General features: G+C 43.6%; 1 protein-coding gene across 1 annotated transcript in view; it reads right to left on the bottom strand.

Moving 5' to 3' along the window:
- The window catches only part of LOC139543486 (potassium/sodium hyperpolarization-activated cyclic nucleotide-gated channel 1-like), a 202446-nt gene that overhangs the window by 112483 nt on the left and 73506 nt on the right, over positions 1–16457 (bottom strand). The window contains exon 3 of the mRNA XM_071349592.1: positions 9586–9747. Within this exon, the coding sequence (XP_071205693.1) occupies positions 9586–9747 (162 nt within the window). The remainder of the gene's footprint in view (positions 1–9585; positions 9748–16457) is intronic.

The following is a 16457-nucleotide window of genomic DNA, read 5'->3' as shown; positions in this document are numbered from 1 at the left end:
CAGAGCACAGAATAACTGATGCATTTACGAATGCTCAACACCCGTTGAATATGGCCGGTGTCAGGTAACGTCGGTAAATAAGCGTAATTCAATTGTTGATAGCAGCACACTTGCAGTCACCAACGCTCTGGAAAACATAACTGCCTAACCAGCTCTGCTAGGGCGAGTAAAATGGTCAGAGTGGGGTGTTCTCTCATTATGTGTTTCTGGAAGTAGCTAGCAAGCTAGCCAATGTTAGCCAGTTAGCTTGGGTGCTTGATTGCCGTTGTGAGGTCAGAACGTTTGGATCAACCCTACTCATCGGCCAGAGTGTCCGGTGTGTGCTCCGAGAGCGACACATTGTTCGTTGTTAAATTCAAAATCTGACAGCACAGTTGCAGTCACCAACGCTCAGGATAACATAACAGCCTAACCAGCTGCTAGGGCAAGTAATGTTTTGTGAGTTTTTATTTATTTAACTAGGCACTGTAATTTGTTTCTGGAAGTAGCTAGCAAGTTAACTTGGGTGCTTGACTCTGTTGTTAGTACACAACGCTCGGATCAACCCTTAAAGAGATGGGTGGGGATAAAGCTTAAGAGGGTGTGAACGATGCTGAATGGGTGTACACAAAGAAGGGCTCTCCCGTAGTAGTACCAACAGATTCAAAGGCCAATTTCTCAAAAGTGAGTTTACAAGTTTATCAACTTTCAAAGCAAAATTACTTTCCCATTGTTCCTCAACTGTAGTGTATGATATACCATTTTGTAGCTCTGAGTCTACTTTTATCCAATGTAAAAAACACAATTTCAAATTTTACTACTGTACATAAGACCAGTGTAACGCTCGTCTTCCTCCTCGTCTGAGGAGGAGCAAGGATCGGACCAAAGCGCAGCGTGGTTTGAATACATATTTTAATTATAGCAACGAAGACGAAAAACACTTGACAAAATACAAAACAATAAACGACGTGAACAAACGAACGAAAACAGTACCGTGTGGCGAACAAACAGACACGGGAACAATCACCCACAAACAAACATTGAAAACAGCCTACCCTAATATGGTTCCCAATCAGAGACAATGACAAACACCTGCCTCTGATTGAGAACCATATTAGGCCAAACGAACAAACCTAAACATAGAAACAAATAACATAGACTGCCCACCCCAACTCACGCCCTGACCATACCAAATAAAGACAAAACAAGGGAAATAAGGTCAGGAACGTGACAACCGGTCACATATACAGTGCTTTCAGAAAGAACTCATACCCCTTCATTTATTCCACATTTTGTTGTGTTACAGCCTGAATTCAAAATGGATTAAATAAATAAAAAACTCTAACCCATCTACACACAATACCCCATAATGACAGATGGAAACATGTTTTTAGACATTTGTGCAAATGTATTAAATTAAATGCAGAAATATCTCATTTACATAATTATTACACCCCTCATTTACATAATTATTACACCCCTGAGTCAATACTTTGTAGACACACCTTTCTGGGTAAGACTAAGAGCTTTCCACACCTGGATTGTATAACATTTGCCCATTATTCTTTAAAAAATTCTGTCAAATTGGTTGTTGACCATTGCTAGACAACCATTGACAACCATTGAGCATCTATGGCAAGACCTGAAAATGGTTGTCTAGCAATGGTCACCAACCATTTTCAGGTCTGCCATAGATGCTCAAGTAGATTTAAGTCAAAACTCTGCCATTTAGGAACATTCACTGTCTTCTTGGTAAGCAACTCCAGTGTAGATTTAGCCTTGTGTGTTAGGTTATTGTCCTGCTGAAAGGTGAAATCATCTCCCAGTGTCTGGTGGAAAGCAGACTGAATCAGGTTTCCCTCTAGGATTTTGCCTGTGCTTAGCTCCATTGTCTTTCTTTTTTGAACTGAAAAAGTCCCCAGTCCTTAACAATTACAAGCATAACCATAACATTATACAGCCACAACTACGTTTGAAAATATGAAGAGTGGTACTCAGTAATGTTGTATTGGATTTGCCCAAAATATAACACTTTGTATTCAGAACACGAAGTGAATTGCTTTGCCACATTTTTTAAAGTATTACTTTAGTGCCTGCCTTGTTGCAAACAGGATGCGTGGTTTGGCATATTTTATTATGTACAACCTTCCTTCTTTTCACTCTGCCAATTAGGTTAGTATTGTGGAGTGTGTCATGGTTCCACCTGTCACCAGAGGGTGGCATAGACCGTCCTAGAAACGTTAACGACACTCGTGTGTCCTATTTACTCATTACGATTTCCCTGTTCAAAGAGGTGTGTTTCCTCTTGTCCTTTGCAGAAGCTTGAATTGTTAGTTTTGGTCTATTCTCTGCACCTGGGTCCAACCTCACCACATCACAGCAAGCTTCTGCATCAACATGGACCCAGTGAGATCACCTGGATCCAGAATGCTATAACCCAACAAGGAGCACTGCTGGGGCAGCAGCAAGAACAACTCTCCCAAATATCAGAGACCCTCCGGGCACTTACCGATTCCCTCCAACCACGGCCCAACCCTAACCCAGGAGGAGCCTCATCATCCAGTGCTACAGGCATCGCCGTAGTTCCCCCAGGGAACATGCACCGGGAAACCAAGATCTCAGCTCCCGAGCACTATGATGACCACTCTGAAGGAATTAAGGGGTTCCTCACTCAGTGCTCTCTGGTGTTCGAGCTACAGTCCTCCTCGTTCCACCGATCGGGCTATGATCGCCTACATCATTTCTCTACTCTAGGGCAAGGCCCCGGCATGGGCAACGGCGGTGTAGGAACAGCAGCCACCATCCTGCAGCTTCATATTAGCCTTCACTGCCGAGCTGCGACGAGTCTTCACCCACCCAGTCGGTGGATGAGAAGCGGAATTCCTACTGTTCAACCTCCGCCGCCGAGAGTCGGTGGAATACTGAGGACCAGGTCACTGCTTTCCACCAGGGTCTGTTTTAACTCCAAAAAGGATAAACTGGCCGCTCGGGAACTAGGACAGAACCTCGAGTCCCTGATAATGCTGGCCATCAGGATTGACAACCACATCCGAGAATGTGTGAAACATCACCTTTTTGACAGCACCCCGTATCCCGATTTCCAGAGCACCCCAAGTCCCCCAATCCCAGCATTGAGGAGCCCAGGCAGCTGGGACGCACACGTCTGTGTCACACCCTGATCTGTTTCAACTATCCTTGTTATTGTCTCCACCCCCTCCAGGTGTCGCTTGTTTTCCCCAGTGTATTTATCCCTGTGTTTCCTGTCTCTCTGTGCCAGTTCGTCTTGTCTGTTTCCAAGTCAACCAGTGTTTTTTCCTGTTCTCCTGCCTTTGCTATTCTCCTTTTTCTAGTCCTCCTAGTTTTGACCCTTGCCTGTTTCTGGACTCTGTACACACCTGCCTGACCATTCTGCCTGCCTTGACCTCAAGCCTGTCTGCCACTCTGTACCTCCTGGACTCTGAACTGGTTTTGACCTTTTTCCTGTCCGCAACCATTCTCTTGCCTACTCCTTTTTGGATTGTTAAACATCTTAGACTCCAACCATCTGCCTCCAGTGTCTGCATCTGGGTCTTGCCTTGTGTCATGAGAGTCTGAGCTCACAGGAATGTGGCAGGCGCATGCGCGACGCATGCTGCTGCCTCTACTGCGGAGGTCTCGGACATATCGTTCTACATGCCCAGAGTTGACAGGAAACGCCGGGGCTCACCAGGACAAGGGGAGACCCTGACGAGCTGTGAAATTACACCCCAGCTACCAGGCCACCATCAGACACTATCCGCAACCCTCCATTGTGACAACCGTCAGCACCAAGTTCAAGCCTTCTTGGACTACAAGGCCGCGGATCATTTCATTCACCAAGACTTTGCCAGAGAATTACAAATCCCCTGCATGAAATGTCTCATCCCTCTACAGATTCAAGCCCTCGATGGACGCCCCATCGGCTCCGGCATGGTGGAATATCAGACCAAACCCATTCTACTGCAGGTTTGGGTGAACCACTCAGAGACTCTTAGTTTTCTTTTGATCACTTCTCCTGAGGACCACCTTATCCTAGGGTACCCCTGGCTAGTGCTACATAACCCACTATTCTCCTGGTCCACGGGACACCTACTAGACAGGGGTAAGAACTGTGAGTCTAAATGCCTAAGACCCCCACCAAGAGCCTCGCCGTGTTCCCCAGCATCCATTGAAGACCAAGACGTTTCTGCTCTACCTCCCGAGTACTTTGACCTCTGGGAGGCCTTCAGTAGGAGGCAATCCGCCCATTCCTTCCTCATCATCCATACGACTGCGCCATAGAAGTCCTACCCGGCTCCCCTCCTCCCCAGGGCCGCCTGTACTCCCTCTCAAACTCTGAAGCCGCAGTCATGGACAGTTACATCCGGGAATTGCTGGAGGCAGGTTTCATTCACTCCTCTACATCCCCAGCTGGTGCAGGCTTCTTCTTCGTGGGAAAGAAGAATGGAGGTCTTCGTCCCTGCATCGATTACAGTGGGCTGGACAGGATTACGATTAAGAATCGTTACCCCCTACCCCTGATGTCTGCCGCATTGGTGTTGGCCCATTGGGCTCAATTCTTCACCAAACTGGACCTCCGCAACGCTTACAATCTGGTGAGATTCAGGGAGGGAGATGAATGGAAGACTGCCTTTAACACCCTGGGTGGCCACTATGAGTATTTAGTCATGCCCTTCAGATTATCGACAGTCTTCCAAGCATTGGTCAATGACATGCTTAGGGGTATGTTGAATCGGGTCATCTTTGTTTACCTCAACGACACCCTGATCTTCTCAAAAACCCTTCTGGAACACATCTGCATGTCCGCTAAGACCTGAGATGCCTCCTGCAGAGTCAACAATACATGAAGATGGAGAAGTGTGAGTTCCATGTAGCCCAAGTTTCTTTCCTGGGCACATTATCTCTACCACCGGCATCCAAATGGACCCTGTAAAGGTGAGGGTGGCTGGCACGGTCCCGCCTCACACAATCAAGTCCAGCTGTTCCTTGGGTGTACTCATTTTATAGGCGTTTTATATGCAACTTTGGTGCGGTGGCAGCGCCTGTCACGGCCCTAACCTGGAAGTCCAAGAAATGTTTTTGCTGGACCCCTGATGCTGACAGTCGTGGAGCTCAAGGGGCGTTTCACCTCCGGACCCATCCTCGTCCAACCTGATCCTACCGGTCCCTTCGTGGTAGAGATGGATGCTTATAACACCGTAGCAGGGGCGGTCCATTCACAGCGGAAAGAGGGGGACAAGAAACTGCATGCATGTGCCGTTCTCACCAGTGGAGCGCATCTACCATGTATTCAACCGGGAGCTCTTGGCTGTTAAAACTTCTTCTTAATAGGGGGCGCTATTTTCAAATTAAACGGCCCAAATTAAACGGCCTCGTACTCTGTTCTAGATCATACAATATGCATATTATTATTATTACTATTGGATAGAAAACACTCTGAAGTTTCTAAAACTGTTTGAATTATATCTGTGAGTAAAACAGAACTCATTTGGCAGCAAACTTCCAAATAGGAAGTGAAAATTCTGAAAATGGGGCTCTGTGTCAGGGCCTGCCTATTCAACTGGCTTATATTTATGGATCTGTATGCACTTCATACGCCTTCCACTAGATGTCAACAGGCAGTAGAATGTTGAATGGGGTGTCTAGCTTGATGTGAGACCGAATGAGAGCTTTTGGAGTGACAGGTCCGCTCTTTTGTCAGTATTCAACTGCACACCAGAGAACCTCACATTGTCTTCTGAAAAGCGTTAGGTATACACGACGAAATGCTCCGGCTCTGATTTTATTGGATACATATGAGAAAAACATCAAAGTAGGATTTTCAACCGAGTTTGACCAGTTTATTCTACGTTTATTGGGACTTTTGGAATTTTTCGTTCCAGGCGCAAAGATTTCTTGGACATGTGCCCTCCACATGGCTAGCCAAAGTTGCTAATTCGACAGAAGAAATGGACATTCTAAAACAAAACAACGATATATTCTGGAACTAGGACTCCTTGCACAACATTCTGATGGAAGATCATCAAAAGTAAGAGAATATTTATGATGTTATTTCGTATTTAGGTGGTTTGTGTTGGCTCCAACAAGGCGGAGAATTGGTGAGCGCTGTCTCACAATATTGCATGCTGTATGTTGTACTAAAGTTATTTTTTTAAATATAACACAGCGGTTGCATTAAGAACCAGTGTATCTTTCATTTGCTGTAAAACATGTATTTTTTAGTAAAGTTTATGATGAGTTCTTTGGTTAGATTACGTGACTGTCCAAAATATCTCCGGACAATTTGGTGCATCATGGCTACGTATTCACAATGTAAAACCAGGATTTGTACCTCAAATATGCACATTTTCGAACAAAACATAAATGTATTGTATAACATGATGTTATAAGACTGTCATCTGATGAAGTTGTTCAAGGTTAGTGATTAATTTTATCTCTATTTGTGGGTTTTGTGAAAGCTACCTTTGTGGTGAATAAATTACGTTGTGTGTTTGGCTATTGTGGTAAGCTAATATAAATATATATTGTGTTTTAGCTGTAAAACATTTAAAAAATCGGAAATGATGGCTGGATTCACAAGATGTTTATCTTTCATTTGCTGTACACCATGTATTTTTCATAAATATTTTATGATGAGTATTTAGGTATTTCACGTTGCTCTCTGTAATTATTCTGGCTGCTTTGGTGATATTTTTGATGGTAGCTGCAATGTAAAACTATGATTTATACCTCAAATATGCATATTTTCGAACAAAACATAAATGTATTGTATAACATGTTATAAGACTGTCATCTGATGAAGTTGTTCAAAGGTTGGTGATTAATTTTATCTCTATTTGTGGGTTTTGTGAAAGCTACCTTTGCGGTAGAAACATGGTGAAAACATGGCGTTGTGTGTTTGGCTATTGTGGTGAGCTAATATAAATATATATTGTGTTTTCGCTGTAAAACATTTTAAAAATCGGAAATGATGGCTGGATTCACAAGATGTTTATCTTTCATTTGCTGTATTGGACTTGTGATTTCATGAAATTATATTATATGATATCCCTGGCACGTTAGGCTAGGCTATGCTAGTCAGCTTTTTTGATGAGGAGGATCCCGGATCCGGGAGAGAGAAGCGGTAGAGGTTAAGTGGGCCCTTGAGGGGTGGAGACAGTGGTTGGAGGGGGAACCTCATCCTTTCGTGATCTGGACGAACCATAAGAACTTGGTCTCCATTCAAGATGCCAAGATGTTGAACGCTCGCCAGGCTAGCTGGGCTCTGTTCTTTAACAGGTTCACCGTAGCCTATCGCCCGGGATCCAAGAATCAGAAAACAGACACCAACACGATGTCTCTAATGAGGAGAGGGACTCCGAGCCCATCCCCAGCTCCCGCATTGTGGCCCCCGTGATATGAGTATTGAGACCACGGTCCAACAAGCCCAGACCCAAGAACCTGACTCCGGCCGGGGTCAACGATCATGTTCCACGATCAGCCCGATCCCGAGTACTACAATGGGGACACTCCTCTAAATTAATTGGTCATTCAGGAGTTAATCAGACACTGGAATTCCTGAGGCGGAAATTCTGGTGGCCCAACATGATTGAGGATGTGAGATCCTTCGTTACGGCCTGCTCCACCTGTGCCCAAAGCAAGTCCTCATGGTCGCGATGGGCTGGGTTGCTCCAACCTCTGCCCATCCCTAGCCGGCCCTGGTCCCACCTGTCCATAGACTTTATCACAGGGTTACCCCCATGCCAAGGGCTTACCACTATCCTGGTGGTTGTCGATTGGTTTTCCAAGGCAGCCCATTTCATCGCCTTACCCAAGTTGCCCTCAGTGAAGGAGACCGCTGATCTCATGACTACCCATGTCTTTCAACTACACAGACTTCCTCAGGACATTGTCTCGGATCGTGGGCCCCAGTTCGTCACACAGTATTGGAAAGCCTTCTGCTCCCTGATGGTGAGTCTCTCCTCAGGGTTCCACCCACAGTCGAATGGGCAAACGGAGCGGGCCAACCAGGAGCTGGAGAAGTTCCTCCGCTGTTTCGTCTCCACCCAGGCCAGCAACTGGAGCAAGTTCCACATCTGTTGAGAGTATGCTCATAACACACTGCTGAAATCATCCACTGGACTGTTGCCGTTCGAGTGTCAGTTCGGGTTCGGGACCAAAACCCGATGGTCACTTTGACAGAGCTCCAGAGTTCCTCTGTGGAGATGTGAGAACCTTCCAGAAGGACAACCATCTCTGCAGCACTCCACCAATCAGGCCTTTATTGTAGATTTAACAGATGGAAGCCACTCCTCAGTAAAAAGCACAACAGCCTGCTTGGAGTTAGCCAAAAGGCACCTAAAGGACTCTCAGACCATGAGAAACAAGATTCTCTTGTCTGATGAAATCAAGATTGAACTCTTTGGCCTGAATGCCAAGCGTCACATCTGTAGGAAACCAGGCACCACTCATCACATCGCCAATACCATCCCTACAGTGAAGCATGGTGGTGGCAACATCATGCTGTGGGGATGTTTTTCAGCGGCAGGGACTGGGAGACTAGTCAGGATCGAGGGAAAGATGAACGGAGCAAAGTATGGAGAGATCCTTGATAAAAACGAGAAGTTTCAGGACATCAGACTGGGGCAAAGGTTCACCTTCCAACAGGACAACGACTGTAAGCAAACAGCGAAGACAATGCAGGAGTGGTTTTGGGACAAGTCTCTGAATGCCCTTGAGTCTGGCTCTGGCTGAGATCTGAAAATAGCTGTGTAGCGACGCTCCCCATCCAACCAGACAGAGCTTGAGAGGATCTGCAGAGACGATGGGAGAATCTCTCCAAATACAGGTGTGCAAAGCTTGTAGTGTCATACCTAACTTATTCTTTTCAGAGTCAAGTATATTTGTCCAGGCCTCAATTATTCCTTGACTTGCCCCATTTATTCTCCGTGTCGATAAATCTGTTATAACTTCTAATAGTAACGAATTGGGAGAGAGTGAGGTGATTGCCATTTTGAAGTTCCCACATTTTAAGTTATTTCTGTTGGACAATACATAATAGGGAATAAGCTGGCTTGCCAGGTCCTCCATATAACGTCATACCCCACAAAAACATTTCCTGACATAACTTCATCATTTTTCAGAACTCTGATCGGTTTTATGCTTTAGCTGAGATTATTCTTTACAGAGTCAAGTATATTTGTCCAGGACTCAATTATTCCTTGACTTGCACCTTCTCGCTGTCGATAATTCTAAAGTTATAACTTCTAATAGTAACAAATTGTGAGAGAGTGAGGTGATTGCCATCTAAGAGCCAACATTTTTTTTGCGGCAGTGCTGCCTGACAGCAGTAATCGTCTCTGATTGATTTAAGAGATTTAAGGAGCTTTCATCGTTAAGTAACAATGTAATATGTTAAAAATGTAATAACTCAAAATAGAAAAGAGGTTTGCATTTGGGACTTTTTGATGTGTATACTAATGCAAATCCATATGTTATATGTGGTTACCATTATGCTACCTACCTTTTGAAAGTGATTCCAACTGGTACCAATGTTTTAACATTTCCAACTATGAAAGAAACAAACAAGAGGTAGGGTATAATACTTACAACCATACCATTTAGCGACACCCAGCAATCTTGGGGGAAATCTTGTAGGAGGGGAACCAGGAACTGTAGACAACCGTCCCAGTGGCAGAGCAGTAGCATCATCCCTATCAGATTAAATATTCTTACCACAGCACTGGCCAGGTCGTAGGTCATATGGAAGATCTGGAGACAGAGAAGGGGGAAAAAATATGTTAAGATACAAGGATTCAAATATTAATAGTTCTGGGACAAAGATGATTGATCCGAAACGCGACATATTACCCATTATTCAAAGGAATTAAGTTACTAACCTGAAGCTCAGTATTTCAATTTTACATTCCTAAGACTGAGCACCCTTTCAACAGTCCAGAAAATACTTCAAATTGTGGTTAGAGCGCAAGCATACTACAACTATCCAAAAATCAAATTTTAAAGCAGTAGTAGAGAGGAGAGCCGCAGCCATTTTGGCCACAGGAGAATTTCAATCACTTTACAACACGGTGTAAAAGTGTAATTCACAGATGTTGGGGTATTCATTATTTGTCATGAACATCATCCAAAGCAAACAGACCACAGTGAAATGGAAAAAAATGTAAGGTTGCTGTACGTAGGGGGAATACGTTTAGAAGAGGGCATAGCCAAGCCAACGCACTAGGCACAATAATTGCAAATTTCAAAGCATGCAATGATCAAAGAACTGTTTATTTAAACTTAACAGTGAGTCCACGATTTCTAACACTTCCAGTTTAACACTTCCAGTCAGAAATGTTATTAAATTAACACGTAAAGCATTTTCCTTTAAAAAATATTTTTTAGTTACAGTTGAACCCCCATCCACACTATACAGTGGGGCAAAAAAGTATTTAGTCAGCCACCAATTGTGCAAGTTCTCCCACTTAAAAAGATGAGAGAGGCCTGTAATTTTCATCATAGGTACACTTCAACTATGACAGACAAAATGAGAAAAAAGAATCCTGAAAATCACATTGTAGGATTTTTAATGAATTTATTTGCAAATTATGGTGGAAAATAAGTATTTGGTCAATAACAAAAGTTTATCTCAATACTTTGTTACATACCCTTTGTTGGCAATGACAGAGGTCAAACGTTTTCTGTAGGTCTTCACAAGGTTTTCACACACTGTTGCTGGTATTTTGGCCCATTCCTCCATGCAGATCTCCTCTAGAGCAGTGATGTTTTGGGGCTGTTGCTGGGCAACACGGACTTTCAACTCCCTCCAAAGATTTTCTATGGGGTTGAGATCTGGAGACTGGCTAGGCCACTCCAGGACCTTGAAATGCTTCTTACGAAGCCACTCCTTCGTTGCCCGGGCGGTGTGTTTGGGATCATTGTCATGCTGAAAGACCCAGCCACGTTTCATCTTCAATGCCCTTGCTGATGGAAGGAGGTTTTCACTCAAAATCTCACGATACATGGCCTCATTCATTCTTTCCTTGACACGGATCAGTCGTCCTGGTCCCTTTGCAGAAAAACAGCCCCAAAGCATGATGTTTCCACCCCCATGCTTCACAGTAGGTATGGTGTTCTTTGGATGCAACTCAGCATTCTTTGTCCTCCAAACACGACGAGTTGAGTTTTTACCAAAAAGTTCCATTTTGGTTTCATCTGACCATATGACATTCTCCCAATCTTCTTCTGGATCATCCAAATGCTCTCTAGCAAACTTCAGACGGGCCTGGACATGTACTGGCTTAAGCAGGGGGACACGTCTGGCACTGCAGGATTTGAGTCCCTGGCGGCGTAGTGTGTTACTGATGGTAGGCTTTGTTACTTTGGTCCCAGCTCTCTACAGGTCATTCACTAGGTCCCCCCGTGTGGTTCTGGGATTTTTGCTCACCGTTCTTGTGATCATTTTGACCCCACGGGGTGAGATCTTGCGTGGAGCCCCAGATCGAGGGAGATTATCAGTGGTCTTGTATGTCTTCCATTTCCTAATAATTGCTCCCACAGTTGATTTCTTCAAACCAAGCTGCTTACCTATTGCAGATTCAGTCTTCCCAGCCTGGTGCAGGTCTACAATTTTGTTTCTGGTGTCCTTTGACAGCTCTTTGGTCTTGGCCATAGTGGAGTTTGGAGTGTGACTGTTTGAGGTTGTGGACAGGTGTCTTTTATACTGATAACAAGTTCAAACAGGTGCCATTAATACAGGTAATGAGTGGAGGACAGAGGAGCCTCTTAAAGAAGAAGTTACAGGTCTGTGAGAGCCAGAAATCTTGCTTGTTTGTAGGTGACCAAATACTTATTTTCCACCATAATTTGCAAATAAATTCATACAATGTGATTTTCTGGATTTTCTTTTCTCATTTTGTCTGTCATAGTTGAAGTGTACCTATGATGAAAATTACAGGCCTCTCTCATCTTTTTAAGTGGGAGAACTTGCACAATTGGTGGCTGACTAAATACTTTTTTGCCCCACTGTACATGCTTTACTTATACCCATATCATCTATTCAAAATAAACTGGATTTAACCGTGGAGACATGAGATGACAGAGGGAGAGAACCAGAGAGATAGAGATCTAGAGAGAACGAGAGAGAGAGACACGATAACGATCATGTTGCTTAGTCAGAGCGAACCAGGGCGCTGCTAGAATAAAAGCCAATCTACAGTGTGACAGAACAGGTCTGGAGAAAAGGATTGGCTGACATTGGATCAGAACAAAATAGAATCTCCTCACACTTCTATGAGTTCCACTCTATCTGCTAATTAGTTCTCATTTGCATAGGAAACCCATTATTTCTCTCCTGGCTCATTATTCCATTACCCATTTTGGCCAAAGTGCCAATTACTGTATGTCTGCAAAAAATCTGGAAGTGTTTGAGTGAAAATTCACAAAGTTCCAGTTTCACATGACAAACCAGCTATCAACCATTTGTTAAAAATGTAAAATGCAACATATTGTTGAACCTTATCCCTCGTCCCCCACAACATGAAGGACCCAATCCGAGGGGTTGATGAGGTAATTATTATCTATTTTTAAGGTGATATGATTTATTTTCTCCATAAACTGCTTTAAAAGTCACTAATGCATGCATTTAATTGAGTTTTAATGGGTTCTTAAGGTATGGTTTTAATGGCAGATTAAGAAATTCATATTATTCTTGACAAAATCCATAGGCAGTTGAAAAATGGTGACCTTTCGTTTTTCTATTTTATTGCCCTGGGGGGGTAAATAGCTAGTTGGAATGCAGTTGAATGCTGTAGAGTCAAGGTCTGGAAAAACAAATAGGCCTAATGTAATTCAAGATATTCAAGCAAAAACGAGAAAGGTTTTGCCCCTAGCAGAACATTTGCACCTCCTTCTCACTGTTATTATAAAGGCAAGGTATCTGAAATTATATCGCACGACAGTCTTATCGTTAATTCCGTGGTCATAATTGCTGAATAACTACTAAGCAAGCAACATATATTATAGAAGACAACTTTCATCAGAATTCCTTTCACAGCTACAGATGTAGGATCTTAATTTGAGCCAGTTTGCTACAGCAGGAAAATATGTGGATTATAATTAACGGAAATTGTTGTAGGGCATAATACATTTCTCGGAAAGGAAAATTGAGTCGGAAATTTCAAAGTGGAAATTATAATCTTCAGAAGCCTTTTTAACCCATTACAGTCTATGCCATTTAAAAAAAAAATACAATAATCTAACTTTTTGGGATGAAATATTGTATTTGGCCTTACTGCTATTAGACTATACTAACACATTGAATAACAGTAGTGAACAATCTAAAGGAACTTTGTTCTGAAGTGTCTGTCCTATATCTAAAGGAAATAAGAAAGATCAGGAAACATTATATATATACACTGCTCAAAAAAATAAAGGGAACACTTAAACAACACAATGTAACTCCAAGTCAACCACACTTCTGTGAAATCAAACTGTCCACTTAGGAAGCAACACTGATTTATTTTTTTTGGTACTAAACAATCTCCATATGTACTTCCCTTCATTTTTTCAACTGGTACCAGGGGACCTTCAGACGAGTCTTGTGAGGCCTGTTGGCGTCCTAGATATGTACGTGTTAGTGAAAGTCTCACCTTTGAACAGAGGGGTCATATTAGTGTGATGCCCAAACTTTTCGGACGCTACAGACAGAAGTTGGCAGATCGGCTATACTGACTTCAGACGGGTCCCAAGAGGCTTTTTACATGATGCTAATTCGATTTCCGTGGTGGAGCAGACATCAACTCTAGGGGGTTAAACCTCCTGCACCAGGGTGATCAAATTAAGATCTTACATCTGTAGATACCAACACATAAGGGTTGGGGTCAATTTAATTAAAACTCCAGTCAATTCAGAAAGTATACTGAAATTCCAATTGCATTTATCTTCAATGCTTTTCAATTAATAAAGTTCAATTGGAATTTTGTTTACTTCTGGAATTGAAATGGAATTGACCCCAACCCTGCAACACGTCGTAAATACTGAAACTGCATGACAACACTGACCCGGGCATGACGTAGTAAAATGGGGCAATCACATGTACCCTAATCGTTGCTTTCAGACTTGATTTTCCCTTACAAAATGTATAAACGCCTACAAAAATGTCATTCATTATAATCCACATATAATATATATTTTCTGCTGTAGGAAACTGACTAAAATTGAGGTCCTACATCTGTAGGCCAAGTCAAGATAGCCCAAAAGAGAACACAATGATTATTTGGTAATCAGCGCTGTTGTTGTCTTAAAATAAGCTTGGTCAGCAGAAAGGCAGTCTGGAGAAACCAGATGGGCCAGGGTGTCGGAGAGCGTGTGTGTCTGTCTGTGTGTGTGTTAGGGTTTGGCGGTATCCAGATTATCATACCGTCATACTGTTTCTGTACCATACCGGGTTATACGGTATTACCACGGGCGTGTTTTTTTGACACACAAAATTATTTAGGCAACAGGGATGTTGTTCCAGGAGGGGATTTAATGTCTCTGCTGTAACCAAGAAGCTTGATCTTGACATCTAGCCACTTACTTTAGCTAGCAAGTTAGCAAACCAAATGCATAGCTGGAGCCCTGAGCTAGATATAATTTATTGATTTCTTATAGCTATACTTAACTTAGCTGTTGGAGCTAGGAACACAAGCATTTCGCTACACCCACAATAACATCTGCTAAATGTGTGTATGTGAACAATACACTTTGATTTGATTCAGCAGTGGTGCAGCACGCCCCCTCGCACACCCATATTACAATTGTCACTTTCTCACTCTCCCACTCAAAGTTCTGCCCTCCACTTTTATTTTCTACTGACTTCCTGATGACTCCATGATGTACTGAATAAAAAGCATGTGGATGTATTGAAGCCAAGACATACTGGAGCTCTACTGCCAATAGCCCTTCCATTGACCTCATAGGACATGTCACACACACACACACACACACACACACACACACACACACACACACACACACACACACACACACACACACACACACACACACACACACACACACACACACACACACACACACACACACACACACACACACACACACACACACACACACACGGGCCAGATGTACTCTCTTCTGCCAATGACCCTCTCATTGACCTTCCAGGACCTGTCACAAACATGTAATCATCACGCCCCAGTCTGTGAGGGATTGTGATTGGACATCCTCCCTGTTACTCAGTCACTCAGGCCCTGTGCCATTCAGGTGTTGTCATTTGCGCTACGCCAAGTGGACCCAACATTTCTAGCTGAAGGTTTTGTAACACTCCCAAGTGGCGCAGTGGTCTAAGGCACTGCATCTCAGTGCTAGAGGTGTCACTACAGACTGGTTCGATTCCAGGCTGTATCACAACCGGCTGTGATTGGGAGTCCCATAAGGCGGCGCCCAATTGTCCCAGCATCGTCCGGGTTAGGGCTTGGCCGGGGTAGGCCGTCATTGTGAATAATACATTTGTTCTTAAATTACTTGCCTAGTTTAAAAACAACACTGCACCATCCTTAACAGAACCCACCTGAGCCTTCCCTACCTCTCATGCTGTACATCCACCCCCCTCCATGTCAAGGACAAAGCAGGCCATGCTAGGAAGCAGAACGGAAGAGAGAGGAAGGAGTCCAAATACAGACGGATAGATCTCAGTGATGAGTTGGATCACTGGATCTCAGTGATCCAACTCATCTGTGGGGAGATTCAGTGGCAGTACAAGGGAAGGCAAAAATTTGCCAGCAGGGCTAGCTCAAAGGATGGCTGCTTGTCTCACCGTCTCAGTGCTCTGCTCTATCCTGCTACCTGCCACTGCCTTACTCGCTCTGTCAGCGTTACTTTATGTGTCACTGTGTGTTTGATTACACACAGTAAGAGAGAAACAGCACATGTATGAAGCAACATACTCCTGCAGGACTCAGAGAGGATGGGAAAAACAGGAAGCAGCAACTTTGGCCTATTTGAATTGCTAATGTCTCCCTCACACCCTACGTGGCAAAAACAGAGATGTCTTCACAGCTTGTCTACGCTGTCCTGGTCAGCGACATAATTGAAAACAAAACAAAAGAAACCGAGGGAGGGAGAGAGAGAGAGAGAGGGAGAGTATGAAGCATGACGCAAGAGAGGGCGAGATGCTCATTGCAGTTGAGTTAACAGCATCAAGTTGTATATTACTTCCCAGGACCTAAACAGACTTTGTCTGGCTGCAGGTACTCAGGGGCTCAATCCACCTTGCTGGAAAACCTCTCTAACCTACAGTAGGCCTACAGGGCTGGGGTGTGATTTTTTCATGAATCATGATATCATACCCTAGCCTGGTAGTTTAGGAGCTGAATTGTGCTTCAGTGACTTCAGAAACTATTCATACCCCTTATTACTTATTACAGACTTATTACACATTTTGTTGTGTTACAGTCTGAAAAAAAATGTATTACATTTAT

This window comes from Salvelinus alpinus, chromosome 18 (assembly GCF_045679555.1).
Source record: "Salvelinus alpinus chromosome 18, SLU_Salpinus.1, whole genome shotgun sequence".
In the NCBI taxonomy this organism is placed as follows: Eukaryota; Metazoa; Chordata; class Actinopteri; order Salmoniformes; family Salmonidae; genus Salvelinus; species Salvelinus alpinus.
This window is presented reverse-complemented; position numbering and strand designations above follow the sequence as displayed.